This window comes from Octodon degus, unplaced genomic scaffold (assembly GCF_000260255.1).
Source record: "Octodon degus isolate 3935 unplaced genomic scaffold, OctDeg1.0 scaffold00226, whole genome shotgun sequence".
NCBI classification, from domain to species: domain Eukaryota; kingdom Metazoa; phylum Chordata; class Mammalia; order Rodentia; family Octodontidae; genus Octodon; species Octodon degus.
The window spans coordinates 2,055,007-2,076,916 of NW_004524802.1; the positions used below are offsets into that span (position 1 = coordinate 2,055,007).

General features: G+C 50.2%; 1 protein-coding gene across 1 annotated transcript in view; it reads right to left on the minus strand.

The window, feature by feature from the left end:
* The window catches only part of Rcor1 (REST corepressor 1), an 81,556-nt gene that overhangs the window by 9,957 nt on the left and 49,689 nt on the right, over positions 1-21,910 (minus strand). The window contains exons 4-7 of the mRNA XM_004645396.2: positions 7,285-7,337; positions 4,425-4,586; positions 3,697-3,815; positions 2,454-2,532 (exon numbers count right to left, since the gene is read on the minus strand). Of these exons, the coding sequence (XP_004645453.1) occupies positions 2,454-2,532; positions 3,697-3,815; positions 4,425-4,586; positions 7,285-7,337 (413 nt within the window). The remainder of the gene's footprint in view (positions 1-2,453; positions 2,533-3,696; positions 3,816-4,424; positions 4,587-7,284; positions 7,338-21,910) is intronic.

Consider the following 21,910-nt stretch of genomic DNA (forward strand, 5'->3'; position numbering starts at 1 on the left):
GGGGAGGGGGAGGGAGGGGGAGAACCATCATTTAAAGATGCATAACAGCTGCTAAGTTTTTGAAGTGCTGCCACTAAGGCTGTATATTTCACTGGATAACTGTACTGTTGATTTCTACTGGTCTATTAAAAGGAACAGTTAATGCTCAAAATTTTTCTTTTTAATTTTTTTTTGACCAATCTTCCCACATCTTTTTTTTTTTTTTTTGCAGAGCCAGGGATTGAAATCAGGCCCTTGGGCTTGCCAGGCAATCGCTTATTCAACTGAGCTATCTCCCCAGCCCCTTTTTGACCAATCTTGCATGCTCATATCTGGTAACCTGAACAACCAATCTGAAGACACTATGCAATGTAACAGCCATTTCTGAATTCTTAAATAAGTGGTCATAAGCAATATAGGCAATAACCCCATTCTGCACAGCACTGTGCTGCTTAGGAGGGACTACCTTTGACCTGTGTCTGTGTAATTTTTTATACTTAAACTAAGATTTAACCCTTCTCTTCTGAATTAAGAAACTGCACTATATAAGAATTACAGTGACACAAAATCACGTTTTATTCATGGAAAATGAGCCCACTGAAGAGCCTAATAAAGGTGAGCACATTAAAACAAAGCCCATTAGAAACCCTAGTCCGTTTCCTCTCCCAGACGCTAACTCCGCCAGCCCTGAGGGCTGCGTGCCAGGGACCCACTGGCCAGACCACCACCCAGGAAGGAGGGCTGAATGCCAACTCCATAAAGACAGATATTAGAAGAGGCCTTAGCAATGCATACAAAAAGCTCTGACACAACAATTCAACTTCCAGAAATCATTTTTTTTTTGTACTTTTGGGAAGGGTCTACAGGGTGTTCAGGGTCTCACTGTGTAGATGGGACTCACAGTGATCCATCTGTCTTCAGCCTCCCAAGAGCTGGGATTACAGGCGTGCGCTACCACAGCAGGCCTGGGAATCGAACCCCAGGCCCCCTGTGCCTGCCTGCAGGCACTTTAATCAGCTGAGCTATTTGGCCAGCCCTCCAGAAATTAATTCTGGGGGCCTGCCTGTTGGCTTGGTTGTTTAAGTGGTGGCTTCAACAAAGCAGTCAGGCTCAGGTTGCTGTGGTTCGATCCCCACAACTCAAGCCAGCCAAACCTGCCCTGAAGGCATTCAGAGCCAGCACCCCCCCAAAAAATCTCCAGAAATTAATTCTAATCAGAAATAATCAGTGCAGAAATAGCTACGTGACCATCAACGTGGCAATGCTTACACCAGCCAAGGGCAGGGGATGACCACGCCACAGATTCATTGAGCAGCCCGCTCAACTGAGGACTCACGTGATGAATATATGGCTACGTATACAAGCTAAGGTTTAACCCTTCTCCTCTGAATTAAGACACTGCATTCTATAAGAACTACAGTGACACAAAATCACATTTCTATTCATGGAAAATGACCTAATATATTCAAGGTAAACTTTAAAATACATTAAAAATTACATTGTAGGGGCTGGGGAGATGGCTCAGTAGAGTAAGTGCTTGCCTGGTAAGTGCAAGGGCCTGAGTTCAATCCCTGGTTCTGCCCCCCCATTACATTGTAAGAACCCCTTTTATTATCTTAAAAAAGTGAACAGAGGCTGGGGAGATAACTCAGCAGTCTAAGCACCTGCCTGGAGAGTGCAAGGGCCTGAGTTCATCCCTGGTACCACATGCCATGCTGGCCTTGGGCATGCTGTGCCAACCCTGAGACCGGGTGTGGGGGCGCATGCCTGTAATTCCAGTGCTGGGAAGGCTAAGACAGGAGGATCACTACGAGTCTGAACTGCACAGTGAGACCCTGTACCAAATAAATAAATAATAATAAATAAAAATGAACAGATTCATGCTTATGCAGGTCATAGACAAGTGTCTGGAACGTTCCAAATGTTAGCGGCGATCACAGGTGCTAACAGTGTAAACGGCGCCATCCCCTGCGCTCAGCTGCATCCTACTACTCTGCCTACAGGAAGCGTCTGTTATTGCTAGAATCTTCCACTCTGGCTCTACCTAGGCCCTTTGTTTTTCTAAGTTTAAAAAGCTCATGTTTGGAGGACAGAGATCACAGCCTAGACTTCAGAAACACACCCACGTGAACACAAGAAGGAGTCTTACGACTACAGGAACCCCTCGGCCTCTGTGGCCCACAGATGAAGTCTCTACACCACAGTGCCGGAGCCCAGGTGACCCCGACGCGCGCCACCCTCACCTACTCAAGGAAGGCGGCGAGGCTCACATGAGGCGGGCATCCACTTGGCAGTGCCCCTTTTCCCTCAAGTTCTATACGATAAGGCTGGTAGTGTTTGCAAAGTCCTACCATGATGTTTTCTGTAAGACAGCACTTGATGAGCAGGTGCAGTGTGTGAGGGGATGAGGGGAGGGCTTCACTCGCGGAACTAGCAATAAAGTGCATTTGCCTAACCAGCAGTAGGGACGATACCTCCTTCCTGCTCTCCTTGCTCTGATCAACCTCCATGTCCATGGGGTTGCTCCCATTTGTCTCTTCCAGCTCATCCTCACTGGAAGACAAGAACAGGAAACTGAAAGGTCATTCGGATTAACTCTATCCCATATACATTATAAGCAATATGTTGATTTGATGGCAAATAATATGAAATTAGTATGTTTGCAGACGCTAAAGACAACATTTTGCAACTCAAAAGAGAACCTCACCAGCTCCAAAAGCTCTGTTGGAACCACTTGCCCAAGTAGACATCCATCCCCAAACCTCATTTTTCCACTCTTAGCCACCTACCCTGAGGCTTTTTGGTGGTCTGCACAATTGATGTGTCATAATAAAAAACAAAACCCACCTTTCCCATGATAGAGCCCCACTTTAGAAAAGTCAAGCAGCCTCTCGGTTTGCCCAGTTAAAGCCAATGGAACAGCAGCGGCCACAGAGCAAGCGGGGTGCGGGGTGCGCGCGCTTGCAGCCCCAACCACCCCTCAGTCGGAAGTCCTGGCTCATGGTGCCCTGCAGTAAAGGGCAGCGCCCCTGCCCTTACTTTTACAAGCAAGTTTGAGTATGACTGCAGTGGGCGCTTGGCCTCCTGCCAGTACGGGGGGCCACGGGGGCAGAGTGCCGTGGGGACAGGCGCCTGTGCCCTGGGAAATCAGCATGTCTGTCACCGGTCACAAGGGTGACCAGTGTTACGGCCAGTGTTACTGCGTCTTTCTCATCACCGCTTAGTTGACTGGGCCAGTTTTCGGCAAGACCCAATATGTAAATTATAAACTAGGCTTACACACGAGGAAACGAAAAATTTAATCAAAATTCTGTAAGAGTACTGATCCCTAAAGAGACCCACTAGCCTACGTGCCAAAGAGTATGCACATTTGCCAAAACAGTTTCACTGAATCTTTTAGATACTGAGGTCTTGTTACATTGCTCAGGTTGGTTTCAAGCAATCCTCCTGCGTCCGCCTCCCAAGCAGCTAGAATTCACCACCCAGCTGAGTCTCATCGCTGCAAAGAGCCCTGGACATAAACTGAACATCACTGCTGTGTAGCACACCAAATGTACACACATGCCAAATGCACCTTAGATCACCAAACACAACTCAACCTAAGAGAGACGCTCTCCTCCTCTTGAAATGGGCCACCTTTACAGGGCAGGAGCCCCAAGTGCAGGGCGCGCGGCAGGCGAAGCGTGGATGTGTGCCCCCCACGGGTGGCTCGCTCACCTCTCCTCGCGCTCACGCTTCTGCTTCCGCGCATGGCGGTCCATCACGCTGGTCTTAGTTCTGGTCTTCTTCCAAGAGTAGTAAAACTTCACCAGACTTGCTATAGACTTATCAGGAAGCTGAACATGAAACATGAGCTCGTTTAGGGTTAAAGCTGATCTTTAAATATTAAACATGTTTAGACATTCAATAAGGTTCATCTGCACATTTAGAAAGTCCTAAATCACAGCCTTTTTTCTGATAAGGAAAAAAAATTAATAAAATACATCTTCTAATCTGTTCCCAAACTTCTGAAGTTCACTGACTAAAACTGGGACAATGAAAGCCTGGGTGAGAGTAAGAGAAATTTGTTTTTCATACAAGTAAACGCCCATAATGCTACTTTGGGTTTTGTTCTACAAAAGTCATTTTAACACTTCAGGCAACTGTCTGAAGGCTTTTATGCAGACAGTCCACCACACAGCTTTCCAGAATGAAAAATCTAAGGAGATGTCCCCCACAGGCCATAAGAGCGGCGCATGGCCTCAGGCTCCTCCTGGGCACTTGCTGCCCGGGATGAGGTGGAGGCGGGAGGGTGCAGCAAGCTCCAGGCTGGAAGAGCCGCTCCAGGGCACTGCATTTTCTGAAGGAAGCTTGCGAAAGCAGGAATATCCTCAGTCAAGGACAACAGCCGTCTCTGCATGTACACTGAGCACACAGAGATGGAAAACAAGCCTGCGGCCTCTTACCATTTGTTGGATTCTGTGAAAAGTTTTCCCATGAAAACTAAAAGCTTGCTCAAATAAGACTTTATCTTCCACAGTCCATTCATCTGGGAAGGGGGTGAAGTTGGGCAGATCAGCCAGTGACTTTTCAATGTTATGCTTATGCCAAAAGAGCATGCCGAGAGCCTAGAAAAGTGCAGGAGCAAGACTTTAGGCCAAATACCTGAATCAAACAGAGAGCTGAAGTGCTACTGGCAAAAGAAAAGCATGTATGATTTTTACATCCAGACGAGTGAATACTTGCTTGATTCATACAAACTGCTTAAGTGGAAAACATTCCCCTATACCCCTTGCCCCAAGTTTTTTTTTTTTTTTCCCCTTTTTTTTCTTTTTTTGCAGTACCGGGGATTGAACTCAGGACTTGCTAGGCAAGCACTTATTCTACTGAGCTATCTCTCTGGGCCCTCTTTCTTTCCTTTTTTATTTTAGGACAGGGTCTACAGGATCTCACTGTGCAGATCAGACTTATAGTGATCCTCCTGTTTCCAGCCTCTAAAATGCTGGGATTACATGCTCCACACCTAGTCTCAATCGCTGTCTCAGCATGCCGCAGGGGCGGGACTGGCTTGGCAGGCACAGGAATCCAACTCCCAGCCCCTGCGTCTGGCTAAGCAGGCATTTGCTTTAATCCGCTGGGCTATTTGGCGGGCCTGCCCCCAGTATTTTCACTGGGGTGAAACGCACCAAGTTTATCATCTCAAACGTTGTAAGAAAGCTGTGAAGTCCCATCCACATGCAGACTGTATTAGATGGAACCATTTATGCCTTGGGAAACTAAACCTCTGTGCCCATTAAACACTAGCTGCCCTCTGGTCTCCTGGGCCTGTCCCTATGTCCCTGGAAGCCAGTTTCCAACTACTGGTCTTTGGTCAGATGGCTCTACATCCCTCAGCTAAGCAGAACCACCCAGCATTTGTCCTCATGACTGGCTTATAAAGTCTGCAGGGCTCACACAAGCTGAGCAAGGCAGGTTCTTTGTAAGTCAAACAGCAATCCACAGGTACGCATACGCTGTGCTGTACTCATCCACCCTCTGGACACTTGAGCGCCTCCTTTCATTCTTTGGGTCTAGATCCAGGAGAGGATTTGCTAAGTCACAAGATCACTGTCTAGAGTGTTCGGCAAAGGCACTGCCACACCCCTTCCCTTCAGCAGCAAATGATCTTAGCTCTTGCAGCCCTTTTCTCCGGGCGACTCTGGGTGACCTCAGCGTAGCCATTCCTCTCCTTTACTGTCTGATGAATCACCTTCTCCAGCCTTCCACTTGGTCTAAGGAGTTTCTTGGTCACAGAATGCATTAGGATCATGTGCTTTACTCACTGCTGACCTCTTCTGTTTTGACTGAAGAATATAACCCATCCATAGCTAACGTATGTATTTGTTGATACTGAAGAAACTGTCACTTCTTTCTCCTAAGCCTTGCGGCTTTTTTCCTTTTTACCTCACTTCCTGAGCTACTGTCTATGTTTAGTTGATTATTCACTGGGAATAGTTACATCTCCTCCTCATCTCCTTGTATGGATACTCCACTGCTCTTCTTTTGGTTGCCACAGGGATTACATGTCACGTCTTGAAGCTGTAACACTCCATTCTGAGTTTATACTGGTACAGTTTTAATGCTGCATAAAAAGGCAGCTCCTTAAACAGCTCTGCCTGACCTCTCCGTTGGTGACATCTCACAATTACTTTTTTAGGGAAGGGTCTACAGGGTGTTCAGGGTCTCACTACTAGATCAGACTCGTAGTGATCCGCCTGTTTACAACCTCCCGAGAGTTGGGGTTACAGGCACGTGCCACCACGCCCAGCCTCAATCACACCTGGGGGCAGGGCCGGCACAGCAGGCCAGAGATGAACCCTGGCCGCTGTACGCTGCCTAAGCAGGTACTTGAGTCCACTACCTGGCCAGCCCCTGAAGAACAAATTAGGACCAAGAGATAATCTAGTAATACTATCTTGCAAAAACTTACAACATCACAGTTCTAAACTAAAAATGATCATCTCAAAATAGAATGGTCAAGCTCAGCAACCTTAAGATTCATACAGGTACAGTTGGGGGTAGTGGTGCACATCTCTAACCCCAGCTACTCGGGAGGCTGAGACATGAGGATCACAAGTCTGAGGCCAGACTTTCTTCTTTTCAAAAGAAGAAAACATAAGCAATCCAAGCCACCATACAGATATTACTTAGAAAATTTCCAATGAAATTTACAATTTTTTTTTTTTAATGCTTTTTTTCCAAACCAGTGTGTGAAGTTTATGGACAGGGTTCAAAAAAATAAACCTTTTTTTTTTTCCTTAAAACAATTCTGGATCTACATGAGTCTCAAAGGCTTTTCTAAAAGTACCTTCACTAACCAGGATAAAGGAATTCAAAGCCAGGCCAACCTAACTGAAGGCATTACTTGTGTAAACTCTGGGCTCCCTCGACGGCTGGATAAGTGAGGAACGCAAGGGACTAATAGGGGGCAGCAGCAGACCAATGCCACGGAGGGCACTAATCTCACTCAATATGCTTAAAACAGTAATTAGACCTTGAGCACGAAATACGATTATCAACATACTTTGGAAGAAAAATCAGTCTTGCAGTTTTCCCATCAACGTTCCAAACAATACTTTAAAACAACCTTAGTTAATTTAAACCTTCGCCACCCAGCGGTTCAAAGCGAGGAATGCAGCACCAAGAGGCGCACTGCGCTCCGTTCTGACCACGCTGGCACCCCTGCCCAGAGGCAGAGACCTGCGGAGGCACTTCACGCTGGGCAACAGGGCCTGGACGCGGCGCAGGGTCCCACCCTGAGCAAGCCAGGAGGCAAGCCAGCCCTACCTGCTCCATGTTGTACCCGTGCTTCTCCTTGGCGATGGCGATGTACTCGTCCACTGGAAGACAGAGGAGAGGCCATGAGCGCCCTGGGAGGGCGAGAGGGGCTGCAGCCCCACAAACGAGGACGAAAGCGGGGAACATCGACCCCACCGTGCGGCCGAGAGGTCCCCCAGACGCCCCCCTGGAAGGAAGCGGACTGATGCGGGCTTGCACTTTGTAACTGCCCTTTAACAGACAAAACAAGCAAAAACCGTTGGCTTTTCTAAAACAAGTATTACCTTGGTACCGTACCTTAAAAAGAAGTATGAAATTGGGCTGGATTTTTGGGTTCACTTGAGGTTAAAGTACAGGCAAACTATCTTATGGGGTTTTGGCTGGTCTCCAGCGTTGGGACTCAAACCCTGGCTTCACACGCATGCAGGTGTGGGGGGCGATAGAACGCTCCTGTTATATTGTCCCTTATTTGGGCAAGAAGTGCTGCAGCACCAATCCCTGCTTGCCTCGACATCTTCCTGTGCTCCTGGACCTCCACTACCAATCCACAACTAGTCCCACCCAACTGCTTCCACTATACAGCTATTTAGACCCTGTTCACTTCCTCAATAAACGAGACTTGATCAGAAAGCCTGTCTTGTCTCCGTCTCTTGTGTCTCTTGCCCTGTCTTGTTCATCCCCGTTCCTCCTCCAGGTCACTACCCCACATCTTGACTCGCGGGCCGAGTCATGCAGGCACACAGAGCGCAGGCTCTGACACTGAGCCAGCTGCATGTAAGGCAGTAAAACACCACAAGAAATGCCTGCTGCGTGTGGCGGCAGCGCACACCTGTGATCCCAGCACTTGGGAGGCTGAGGCAGAAGAGCTGCTAGGGGTTCAAGGCCAGCCTGGGCTATCTAAGTGAATTCAAAGGTGCCCTCACACGTGGTGTTTGCCTCTCTCTGACACTCCAATAGCAAGGGGCATCTGCTAACTTTCAAGTACTGAGGAGACACGGGGCAAAGAGCTGGCTGCCTGCCAGGAGGAGCTCCACGCTGCAGGGGACAGACACCCTTGCACGTCACCACTCGTCTCCATCCCACGGCGCTGTTTATGCTCATGTACCGCTTCCCTTCATGAATTAGAAAACAGTGCAGGCGGACACACACAATAACTTATTTTTGTAACAGAATTCTATGAAATAAAGTGAAATTCTTCTTGCCCACAAAACTCTCTCTCCAGGTGCGATGACCATGACAGGGAGCAAGAGGCTCTGTGGGATCCCTGTCCAAGGTCACACAGAGGTGGACAGAGAACTCCGGGCCGGGCTGCACCCCCAGAAGCCAGCTGACCCAGCCACACCAGCCCTTTCCTCCTGGGTACTGCTGACAACCAGGGGAGCAAAAAGAAGTAGTCCTGCTGGTGCAAACTCTGCTTTATGGCAAGCATTCTAACCCTTGGGAAAAACATTTTCCATAGACAAAAGAAAAACCTTAATTCCAACAGCAGCATCTACACTGTAACTCAATGTCAATTTCAATTCTAAGGTACTAACCTACTATTTTTTTATATTTAAAACCATACAATCTTGCTGGTTCCTTCAGCAATTGTCCTATTAACCTGAATGTCAAAAAATAACAAACAAACTGGCTGGTGAGATGGCTCAGTGGTCTAAAGCACCTACTTAGAACAAGCTAAGCAAAGCACAGAGACTGCGGTTCAATCCCCCAGCACCACATGCCAGCCAGCCCCGCCCCCTGGTGGGCTGAGCTGGCCACACACACACACACACACACACACAAATAAATAAATAAAAAATTAAAACAAACAAACAAACAAACAAACTGAATGACCTTGGAATGAACACGAAAGCTGAAAGTGATCCGAGGGGTGGAGGTGTTTCTTGAGCTTCTCCTGCTTTTCCCTCACAACAGGTACACGCTGTGCCCATCCTGTGCGTGATCTGCCTGCACAAGCCAAGGGTGCTCACGGCCCTCTTGGCCCCCAGGGGCTGCCATCGCTCCTACCACATCGGTCCTGGGGCCTACGCAGCCTCCCTCACGAGAGGCAACTACAAGCGACAAGCGCACTTCGGCAGCTGCTCCAGCAGCACCAGCAGCTGAGGCAGAGCAGGGAGTGCAGTGGGTTCCGAGGTGGCAGCGTGGGTGGGATGGCATGCTGCCCACAGCATGAGCAGCACTGCTTCTCGTGGGGAGCAGCCCTCACAGTACCACTGCTTGCCCCGGGTTGGCCTAAAGGTTGCGAGGAAGCAAACAAGGTGGGACCCCTGGGACCTGTAAAGCATACCGCCTTAGAGCTGCCGGCAGACACAGAGATGTCCAACAGAGCTTCGGGGGACAAGCACGTGCAGAATCGGTGCTGGGGCAGCACAGGTGGGGGCGGGGGGGAAGACAGGCCCAGGGCCAAGCCGACCTCGTTTCTTCAGTCTGTCCCACAGTGCCTGGCCAACCTTTAACAACTTACTGTACTGTTCTGATGTTCCTAAAACCACCACTTATCTGACCCTCCAATTTCAGAGGACCAGAGAGAAACTTCCCAAACTGTACAGTTTCACATGACATGCTAACCAATTCCCTAGGCTTTCATCTGCACACAAGCGACCTCAAAATGACCCGAGGTTCACGAAACAGCTGTCCTGTTCTAGCTCCTCCCTGTCCTCTCCTTCACTCAAGCCCTGCCCTGTGAACACCAGCCTCTCTGCCTGGCCTGCTCCGACCACTCTGTGCATGAAATGCGCTCCAGCTCTACAATCAGCTTTCGATGGCTGGAGATAGGAGCTTCCTCCAGCAGAACCAGACCATCACCAACTGGGAAGCCAGCCATGCAGCCACCTCTTCTCCTCTGCAGCAGCGCACAGGACTCTGGATCTCACCCTGCACTGGGCTCCTCTGCAGTGTGGCAGCTGCCGCTGGCAGAACGGGGAAGAAAATGAACACTGTGCATCTGTTGCAATCTCCCACAAGACTTCCTTAGGTAAAGAGAAAGCAAGCTTTAAAGCTGAAAAAACAAAACCTGCTCCAGTGCGCTAGTGAAAACCAAAGACTACCCATGCTGAAGGAGGACGGAGCGAGGAGACGAGGTCCCAGGGCAGTGCAGGCCAAGACGAGCACAGGGAACAGGGCCTCCCCAGCGTGCGGTCTCCAGCTGGGAAGCAGCGCCCCACACTGCCCCCTAGAGTCACCCCAACCTGGGAGAGAGGCACCCTGCAGGCAGCTGGAGACCACAGAGCTCATTCCCAGTTACAGAGGTGAGTGTGCCTGGCACACAGGGGGTGAGCCGGAAAGTGGTCGATCAGCAGGCCACCTGCATGCCTGCCCTGCCATGTAACTTGATCCTGCACAAGGTGACAATTCTCACTGAATGACTCAGAGAACCATCTAACCTACTGCTAATGGGCGCATACAACACAGCTGCGGCTTTGTGAGAAAATGAGACTCTGGTTTCAGGGTTTTTTTTAATCTTTTATTTACGCATTTGGTACAGGGTCTTGCTACACAGCTCAAACTAGTAGTGATCCTCCTCCTAGTTAGCCTCCTCGGAGCCAGGATACAGGCATATGCCTCCACACTTGCTTTCAGTGGCCCGCACAGTGCAGGGCCAACATGGCACGTGGGCTACCAGGGATCAAACCCAGGCTTTGTGCTTGCCAGTTGGGCACTTGGCTGCTGAGCTACCTCCCCAGGCCTCAGGTGCAGTTTCGTGAGACAAGGTCTCACCAGGTTACACAGGCTAGCTCCAAACCCCTGCAGTCCAGCGAAGCTCCTGCCTCAGCCTGCCACGTCAGCCTGCCACGTCAGCACTGTGGCTGTGGCAGTGTGGCCAGCTCCACAACTTTTCAGGTGGCAGGCGCAGATAATCACGACACCACCAAGGCAGAGTGCGAGCTCACCCCACGAGAACGTCTAAACCCTGCAGCCCACTTACTGAACACCACCTACTGTGCGCAGAAACCCAGCTGAGCAGCAGGCCAGAGAGAAAGGCCAGGCCAAACCTGGCACTGTCTGCAGTAGTCTACACAATCAAGGGGAGAGGGAGAGGGCATCACGCGGCGGTGTAGCAGCGATGGCGCAGGTGAGGACGGTGCAGAGTCGGTCACGCGGACAGAGACTCCAGAAGGGGTCCCTGCTGCCCAAAAGGGGTGGCAGGAGTTTGTTACCCACGGTACCAAAACCCCAAGCAAGCAAGCAAGCAAGCAAGGCCCACCAGAAGCCAAGGAGAAAGAAAGCTCCCTGAACAGCTCCAGAGGCTGAAACACAGTGACAGCTGGCAGCTGAGACGCACGCGGCCAGCATGGCCAAGGTCACCACTGTGAAGGCAGAAGCCCCTCCCAGTCCGCAGCCCTCTCCCTGACCATGGGTGGGGAGTCCTGCACGTTGTTCCAGCCACATGGATGGGGCTCCGAACTGGGGGTGAGCAGCAGGTGGCTGCCTGTGCTGAGCTTATGCTCCCACTCACATACCCATCCTGCGGACCACAGGTCTGTAGTGCCGTCAGGAAGAACCCCAGACTGCACGTGAGGGATGGAGTGCAGGTCCACACTGCTGAGCAACCCAGCTTCTCTGCCCTGCCCAGGCTCTGCAGACGGGCGCAGACCCAAGAAGGCAGCCAAGCCCAGGGCTCCTAGCCTTGCAGGGCTCTGGCCAGAATCCTATCATCACAACGTCTGCGTGAGCATCTGATATGCAGAGGAAACATGATGGCAATTTCTCTTATACCTCAAAATAGAACATACATATCTCAAATATCATGGAGCCTCTCTTACAACTTAAATAAGGGACGGTGATGAATGGAAGCCAAAGCAAGTCTCTCAGGCGCGGCAACTCTGCCACCTGGCGGGGCTGCGCAGCACTACATCTGGCGCCCGTGCTCCCTCGCAGAGCAAGTAAGTCCACGTCCTTCCTGGCAGGAGGTGCGCCTGCTCTCCCTAAGTGCTAGTCACCACAGGGGTTTGTTTCCTAAAAACCCGCCTTGCAGAACGGCACGCTGCTTGCTCCTCCCAGTCTCGTAGACACTGTGGCCTGGTAGACGAGCAGAGCAAATACTCACGCCCGGCACACAGGTGGCTGGCTGTGTCCTCTCTCCCACAGGCACCTAAGAACAGGACGGTCTCTGCCCCTCTCCTGTGCTTGGTTTCCTTAACAGCGCAAGAATGAACTATTAGGATCCCAAAAGCTTCCAGGGCTAACATTCCACGGCTAATTCTTCACACTTTTTAAATTTCTTTATGGGGGGCAGCTCCGCCCACCAGGGGGCGGGGCTGGCTGGCATGTGGTGCTGCGGGATTGAACCGTGGTCCCTGTGCTTTGCTAAGCTTGTTCTAAGTAGGTGCTTTAGACCACTGAGCCATCTCACCAGCCCTCTTCACACTTTTGAATGTTAAATGGAAATGTTTTCCCCTAGTAAGAGAATAAGAGCATCCTCTGCATTTGCCCAGGATGTATACACAGCACCTACTGAGAGTACCCCAAATGCGATCTTCCACAGTCACAAGAATGCCACTCAGGGGCTGGTGAGATGGCTCAGTGGTCTAAAGCACCTACTTAGAACAAACTTAGCAAAGCACAGGTACCGCGGTTCGATCCCCCAGCACCACATGTCAGCCAGCCCCGAGCTGGCCACACACACACACACACACACACACACACACACACACATATAAATAAATAAATTCTAAAAGAAAAAGAATGCCACTCAGCTGTGGCAAATCCAAACAACATGCACCTTTCTCCTATAAAATTCTCACAACAGGCTAGGCAGGGTGGTGCATGCCTATAATACCTGCACTTGGGAGGCAAAGGCAGGCAGGAGGACTACTGTGAGTTCAAGGCCAGCCTAGACTACACAGCAAGGCCCTGTCTCAAAAAAAAAAAAAAAAAAAAAGCCCAAAGCAAAATGAGCACAGTGGTGCCCTGGCATGGAATCTCAACTTCTCCAACGCAATGCTGCGCTCAGACACAGAATGCTCACTCACGCCCACTTACACTTAGCTGACAGGTGAACCGTGAGCCGTATTCCACTACAGAAAGGAGGGAGGAAGGGGAGACAGACAGGGAGACAGGAAGACAGACGGACGGACGACACACACGCACGCACGCACGTACAGGCAGAGATGCTGCTCTGGGCCATGATGTGAAGCCTGGCTTCTGCAAGGAACTTGCAGTGGGGTAGTAGCTGGGGGCTTTCCTGAGCTACAGAATGAGACACAACTCTGAGACTGCACCTCACCCCGAAAAGAAGAGTTACCATCAAGAAATCAAATAATAACACATGCTGGTGAGGCTGCGAGCAGGGGGTGGCGCCTCCACACTGCGGTGAGGATATAAACTTTACAACCACTGTGCAAATCAGTGTGGAAACTCCTAGGTATCTTCCCAAGATCTTGTTACGACGCTGTATTACACTGATCCGTGCACACCCAGGTTCGCAGCCAGACCTTTCGCTTGCCAGGCAGGTGGGCACCACTGAACTGTATCCTTGTCCAGCCCCTGCTCTCCTGGAGCTCTGTGTTTGGCTACAGAAAGAAGTGACTGCACAAATAATAACCTGTGCTATCTGAAGTGTCGGACAGAGTTATGAATACACTAACCGGGAAACTTGCTCTGCAGGATAGAGGAGGAAAGTGAGCTACTTCCCAGCATGCCCCTGCTGCGTATGGCGGGGAAACAGAGAATCTTAATGTGCAGGGTTGGACACAGCTACAGAAATCAAGCTCTGAGACGGGACATCATCATGGATCAAACTTAGTTTTTAACCATCGAAGAACTGGGGTTAAGGGCTACTGTATACAGTATGACACCATCTGCGCTTAGAGTCAGAGTGCCCGGACGCATGCAGAGGACACAGGAATGCGGGCTAATGGAGCCAGATCCACACAGCAGGAGGTGTGCGCTTTTTCAGTACACCTAAGAAAAGGAGCAAAATTCCTGGGCATGACAATGTTATATTCACTGGGTTGCTTAAGGGTAGAAAGCTACTCCCAGCACTACGGAAAAAGATGGGGAGCAAATACATTTACTGGCAGCAGCAATAAGCCAGTTTTACCACTCTGAAAAGTTCTTTGGCACAGAGTTCTTAAAGGTGAGCAGCAACATTCAAATGGGACACCAAGAACTGTTTCTCGTGGTGTTTGTAAGAGTAAAAACCTGGGAAACTACTGTCATGTTCACAATCAACAGAAAAGTTAAATAAAATAGAGGATAACTGAACAGATTTGTGAGTGTGAGTGTGTGTGTGGGGGGGGGGTACCCAGGGCCTTCCCAATGAGTCCTTTTCTACTTTTTATTTGGAGACAGGGTCTTGCTAGGTGGCCAGGCTGTGCTGAGATCTGCAGTCCTCCTGCCTGTCTCCTAAGTGCTGAGAATACGGGTGAGTACCCTTATGTCCGTTCTGTCTAAAGCAGGACCCAAGCCAGAAACAGAGGCCCTTGCAGAGAAGAACCTCCCAAGCATCAACACAAGCCTTATCTCTCACGTGCTTCAAAGCTCTCCCTGCCCCACCAGACTCTTATTCTTACCAGGGAGAGGGCAAGCTATGCAGTGGAGTCCCCAAGCTTGGGGACCAGCAAGGCCAACAGTGTCTGCCTGCAGGAAGTCGAATGGGTGAGGCTAGCATGCCAAGGGCCCGGTGGGCAGGGCCCAGGCACAAGGGCAAAGGCAGAGCGAGTCTGGCCTGTGAGGAGGCCTCTAGCCCAGCAGGAACACAGAGCTACTCTATAAAGCTCCATTCATTCTGACCAAAGCTAAGCATGTAGTGAGAAAAGAAGTGAGAAAGGTAATTTTCACACTATGTAAAAATCTCTTTACTCACAATTTCTAACTTCTGAAAATTCAGCTGATCCAGGCTTATCCTGTACCTATCTTGCCCACGCTCAGGTCTGAGAAGCAGGGACTCCTGGGAACCCACACCCGTGCTGCTGGGACCTCAGCTGGATGGAGCTGGGCAGGCTGCAGGCTGTTCTGGGCTCCACACTCCTTCTACAGTTAGCGAGTAAATGAGAGCTCGCCACAAGGGCTGGGGCACAGAAGAAAATGCAGAACACTCGAGAGGCCCAAATGGCACAGCAAAAGCTGACACCGTACCGCCAAGTCCCTATGCCAAGAAACTGGCATGCTCCAGCTGCGACCTCCTCCTCTGCCTGCCCTCAGATGCACGCTGCACGCCCACTACCTGCCTGGAGGAACTGACACTAAGCTCACACACCAAAACCTCCACAGGCTTCACCTGCATTGGGACCACAGACACTCAAGTGGCACTGCAATGACAACAGGAAGGGCGACATTTGAGGTGGGACACCGAGGGGTCCGAGGCCATGTGATGCCTAGGCCACAGTAGAATGAAGAGCAGGGCATCAAACCCCCAAGCAAAAGCAAGGGAAGCTCACGAAGAGCAGGCAGTGACTGTGCTGGCCCCATGGCAGCTGTCGGTCCTTGTGGGAAGTCATGGAAACCGGAAGGCACTGGGGTGACCTGGGTGGAGTTACCTACCTAAGTGGAGACCATGCTCTAGTCAAAAGAAGTCTAGTAAACAGATGAACCCAGAACAGATGAACACATAACTCTAAAATCTAACACGGCAGTCCTGAGAGCTCCTTGGAAGCCAGCACCCTGACGGACAACTGTATGACAGGAGGACTGGGAAGGCTCCCATTACGGGAAAGTGACTAGGTTAACACCTACTTTGACTGTGCCTTTTGATATAATTTAAATACATATATATCTTATACACTACATATTAAATTCTTCTTTACCGTTAATACCAACTTACAAACAAAAAACAGGCCAGTCTGTCTTTGACGCAGCTAATGGTTTCCATCTGTCCACTTGGAGACAGGGTCTCCCTCCATATCCCAGGCTGGTCTCAATCTTCCTGTCTTGGTCCTAAGTGCTGAGACTGCAGGTGTGTGCCACCACCTCGGCTCTGCTTCCTTCATCATTTATAGCAAGACATACACTTCTTACCATTGTACCAGTTTTTCTTCATTCGTATACAATCTTCAAGCAAGCAGTTCTATGCACACACAAGCAGGGCCTCTGTCCGCAAGGATGCCCAGGGGCCAACGATCACCCGCTAAGCTAAGCTACCCTGCAGCCCAGGCGGGGAGACGCTTCCTCAGAGCTGTCCACAGTGGCAGCTGCCAGTTCCAACACACACACCTCTTCCAAATTCCACCTTAAAAAAACAAACACAAAAGTCACCCCACATCATCAACGTTCCTACCATGGGGACAAGACACATGGCGCCTCCAACTTACAGGCCTCTGGGGCCAAAGGCTCCAGTGTCCAGGCGGGAGAACTGCTCAGCTCATGCACCTGGGCAGCAGAGAAGAGCCAGGAGCACTGCAGACAAGGAAGAGACCCAGCGGCTCCCAGGAAGCACGGGCCAGCTTGGCGTCCTCAAGGGCACCTCTTGTGCAGGGGTCTCCTGGGCCTGTCAAGGTGACAAGTCACCTTGGGCAGTCACCCTCAAGTCACTCTTCTTTCAACTTATGTTTTTCCTTTAAATCCAGGCCACAGTAACAGTACCACAGGACATGGGACCATGAAGGTGCCTTACCGAAATCATCCAAGGGCCTACGTTGTGGTCTACATTTATACATTTTGAAGCAGATAAAACTGTCGACTTAGAACAAGAAGCTTTTCCAGGTTCTTGTTAACAACACACCCGCTTTCTTCACTAACCTGCAGCTACAAACCTCAGGGACAACACACAAGAGCGGGGACGAGACAAGAGGGCCAGGCGAAGTCCCAGGGAGGCTCCTGGAGTGCTGAGGGTGCTGCCCAGAGGGGGGTATGACAACCCCTACTCCCCCAAGTGAGCAAAACGGCATGGTGCACCTGCGCAGTGGGCCGGGGCCCCCAGACCTGCTCCCTGGACATGGTCCTGGCTCCCCCTCCACACTCCTTCAAAGGCTCCTGCCCTGCTGCCTGATGGCCTCAACTCCCCTCCTGCCCTTGCACTGACAGGGCTAGCCCCCGTGCCTACTTCTCCAGATCACGAGGCAGGTAAGAGTCTCTAATGGGAATTGTGTCACTTCCAGCCACAGATCCTCCAGTGGGCCCTTTGTCCTCTCCAGAGCCACCTGCCTCAGCAGTCCTTAGTGTCCCACACCTCCCAAAGATAGCACAGTCACAGCCAGCAGGGCCTCCTTCCCCACGCCACCAGCTCTCCAGCCTAGTGTGCCCTGGGCCAGCCAGCAAGCCCCGTTTGTGCACTCACAGCGGCCTCAAGCACCAACAGCCTGCCACGGTTGGGAAGGTGCCTGTTCTGCATCTTTTGCTGTGTCCGGGGGTGAGACAGACCACGAATGCGGCACAGAGATGCCTCTGCTACAGAAATTCTACAGGCAGCTGCCCTCTTCCAGCCTTCGCCTCTGGCCTGCCAGCTCGCACCGTGGGAGGGCAGGGCACGGGCTAACTGTCTCACCCAGCCGTTGCCGCGACTCTTCTGGGGAACGCTGCTGAAACTCCAGTGCTCTCATCTACACCACTGAGGATTACTGACATCACTTCAGCAAGAATTACGTCTCCAAAGGGCACATTTTCTAGGCATATTTCAAAGGTTGTATCTGCAATTAAATGATTTTCACTTAGACACAGCCCAAAGCAACTCATGTAATATTAGTAATGTGTTAAGGATTTAATTATCCTTATGAAGGGAAGCAGCACAGGCAAGCAGATGTGTACAGCAGACGCAGGCAGGAGGCCAGAGAGCCAGAGGAGAGGTGGCTGGACGGCTGTGGGACTGAACGCTCTGCATGAACGCTCTACACGACTCCTTCATTGCTTCTAAAAAGGTCTAGAAAAACACATAGAAATTACTTGTTCGGGGCCGGGGAGATAGCTCAGTAGAATACATGCCTGTGTGGCAAGCGCAAGGTCCTGAGTTCAATCCCTGGTACTGCAAAAACAATTACTTGTTCACATGCGCCCAACTCTTATTAGAAAATAAGTTCAAGGCCAAGCTGAACTAGTGAGACCATCTCAAAAACCAAACAGAGAAGCTTCCTGAACCCCTCCCTCCTGGTGCACTTCCATACACACAAACTACAAATAAAAATCATACTCAAATTCAGTAACCTCTACTGAGACTTCATGCCACAAGATCTACCTCAAGAGGAAGTACATGAGCCTGAAAAGTGGAAAAGAAGGAAAATGAAAAGCAGATGGGAGGGGATCACAGCAATGAAAAACAATGAAAAAAAAAGAACAAAGACCGAGGTACACGCACAAGTCACCACAAGTGAAGGAAACAAAACACTTGCACCCTCCAGCCCAGCTCCTGCTCCTTGCTATTTCCTCAGGCGAAAACGTCGCACGCACACGCGCGCGCGCACACCCACACCCACGGAGGATAAGAACAGCTCTATACCTCCTGCCAAAACTGAAGAAACCAAGCTGTGTTTTACTGAGGAGATGGCTAGCAGGTCAAGACACAGCCAGATAACAGAATGTCACTCTGTGCTAGAAAGAAACTGTCAAGCCTCATGTGCACAGGGCAGGTGAGAAGACAGCCCGCGAAGCCTCTAGAGGCAAGGGCACCCAGCTGGGTGCGGCTCTGGACAAGGCAGCATCTAACACGGAACACCACGGATGGGTGAGGTGGAAGTGCGCAGGCAGCCACGGCGGGGCGGAGCTCAGAGCTCCTCTTTGGCTCCCACTGCTTCCCAGTGTGCCGCGTGCGGGCCAGTCCCTGGTGAGGCGGCGTGGCCCTGGGTGCCCAGCCGCAGCGCTGCTCAGGTCCCTCGGGGCACACACTGTCTGCAGTGGTGGCAGTCACAAGTGCCTGAGGTAGGTAATGATGCCTTGAACTTTCTGCTTTATATAGCTACAAACCTAAAACTGCTCTTTTAAAACATCTATTTTAAGGGCTGGCCAAATAGCTCAGCAGATTAAAGCTCCTGCTTAGGCAGGCGCAGGGGCCAGGGGCTAGAGGTTCAATCCCTGGGCCAGCAGTACCAGCCACACTAGCCCCAATCCCAGGGCGTGCTGAGATGGCAACTGAGACTGGGTGTGGTGGCGCATGCCTGTAATCCCAGCTCTTGGGAGGCTGTAACCAGGTGGATCACTATGAATCCGATCTAGTATTAAGACCCTGAACACCCTGTAGACCCTTCTCCTAAGATTTAAAAAAAAAGACTATTTTAAGAATGGCAAGAAAAAATGATGTATCTGTTTAACTTAAGAATTCTGGAGTCTGGGCGTGGTGGTACCTGTAATCTCAGGGCTGGGGAGGCTGAAAACAGGAGAATCACTATGAGTCTGAGTTGTATAGTGAGACCTAGCACAAAATTTATATTTATATATATTTTTTTCTTGGAATTTTTTTATTTAATTTGAGACGGGGTAGTTTGATTTAATTTAATTTGAACTATGTAGTTCTGGTTGACCTGGCCTTTACTATGTGGTATTCAGGCTGGCCTCCAACTTGCAGCAATCCTCAGCCTCCCAAGTGCTGGGATTATAGGTGTATGCCACCAAGTCTGAGATTTATCCTTTAAAAATATACTCTTCTGGCTGAGTACGGTAGCACAAACCTGCAATCCTAGCACTCTGGAAGGCTAAGGAAGAAAAATCACAGGTTTGGGCTCACCCTGAGCAACTTACTGACTTAGCAAGACGTTGTCACAAAATAAAAAATCAAAGGTCTGCAGATGCGGCTTAGTGCAATGGCCCTGAGTCCAACCCCAGAACCACCACTCCTCACTACCACACAGGCAGGCATACGGCCGGCCGGCCGGGCACGGCAGCCTATACTTGTGATTCCAGGTACTGGAGGCCAGCCTGATAGCGAGATCCTGTGTCGAACAAACAATTTTAAGAGGGTTGGGCGTAGCCAATACACCAATAAAACAAAACAATCACCCAACAAGTCATCTCTGACAACACAAAGGTCCACCCTGGAGAAGATGTCACTGGGCTGTCCTGCTGTGGGAGAGTCAGAGTGCACTGGTTCCATCGAGGGAGACAGCCTGCTCCTGCCCTCTCCCAGGTGGTGCTGATATCCAGCAGACGCCTCGCTCCTGAGGAACAGAAATAGCACCTCACTAAATCCAGCGCAGGAAATGGTGCACTCAACAGGCGGATAGACATGGCTGTGCTAGCTGCTGTGACACGGCACACTGTTTGACGGTACTTTTTTTGCAACAGGAGTACACTCTAAACGGCAACCAGAGAAGGGGCAGACCATGCTATGGACCCTAGGTCCAATCCCCAGCACTGTAAAACTGAAACAAAGCAACAATGAAAGGAGTAACGTAGTCAATACCTGCCCAGTAGCATGTGCTGTCCCATGCTACAGTAACTCCATGTGCTGTGGGATGGGCAGCACATGATGTGTCTCCACCAGCACTCAAGACAGATGCGACAGCTACAACGACGTCAGGCAGAGGACATTTCGCTCCATTATATATATATATATATATATATATATATATATATATATATATATATCCCCCATTCTTCTTTTGGGGGCTACTGTCTGAATTGAAGCCAGGACTTCACACATGCTAGACAATGCGTTTACAACTGAGCTACCACATCAGCTCTCCCTTGTAATGTTATGTGCGCATCATGTATGTGTTGCTAGGCATGTTTGTCACATGTGATTAAAAGAGTGTTTACTTCAGCTTTATTAAAAGTTTTTTAAAATACCTCAAGACTCAAATATTCATCAGCAGGAAGGTGGATGCTTTTTTAAGACTGAACTGTGGGGGGCCCAGCCCTAGCTCAGTTCTTTAAGTGGCTGCTTCCACAATGCTGGCAGCCTCAGTTTGCTGTAGTTCGATCCCCACAACACACATAAAGAAATAAAAAAAAAAAAAAAAAAAAAGACTGAACTGTGGCACACTCATGGCTTGTGTCTAGACATCTCCCAAAAGCTTCAAGCAGTCCTAGGTGCAGCTTTTTGGAGGTGGCAGGATCCAGGCTGTGTGGTGCTGGGATCAAGGGCATGTGATTACTGAGTCAGTCCACTGAATGGTTTGGCATAACTCTGGGCAGGATTCAGGGTGCCTCACTGTGAGGTGAGTGCCACTCATCCTGGATCGAACGGAAGGACTGAAGCAAGGCTGCTGTCGCCGCTCGCTGCAGCGTTGCCCCCTCGCTGCCTCTGTCTGCCATGAACTGCTTCTCCTCTGTGGCGCCCCTCGGCCGTGCCCTGGCGCTAGTCTACTACGGACTGGAGCCCTCCAGACTGTGACTTACACAAGCCTCTCCTCCTTTAACTCTGGTGCTGGGCATTTTGTCTCTTAGTTGCTTAGTAATGAAAGCAACTAAGACAGGTACCAACCATGGTTTGGTAGAGTAAAAATCAGGTGACTATACATGTGCTGAAAATAAGCTCCTGAACATATTTTTTGGAGTAAACTGATAAGCACTTGGAGAAGAAACAAGCGTATTATAAATAATAATAAGCATATTATAAATAATAAATAATGGCTACGGGGCCAGGGATAAAACTCAGTGGCACAGCACCTATCTTCCAAGTGCTCGGGCCTGCGTTTGATTCCCAGTACAGGGGGGGAAAAAAAAGGATCTGGGAGGGCTTTTTTTTTTTTTTAAATTTTATTTATTTGTGTGTGTGTGTGTGTGTGTGGCCAGCTCAGCCCACCAGGGGGCGGGGCTGGCTGGCATGTGG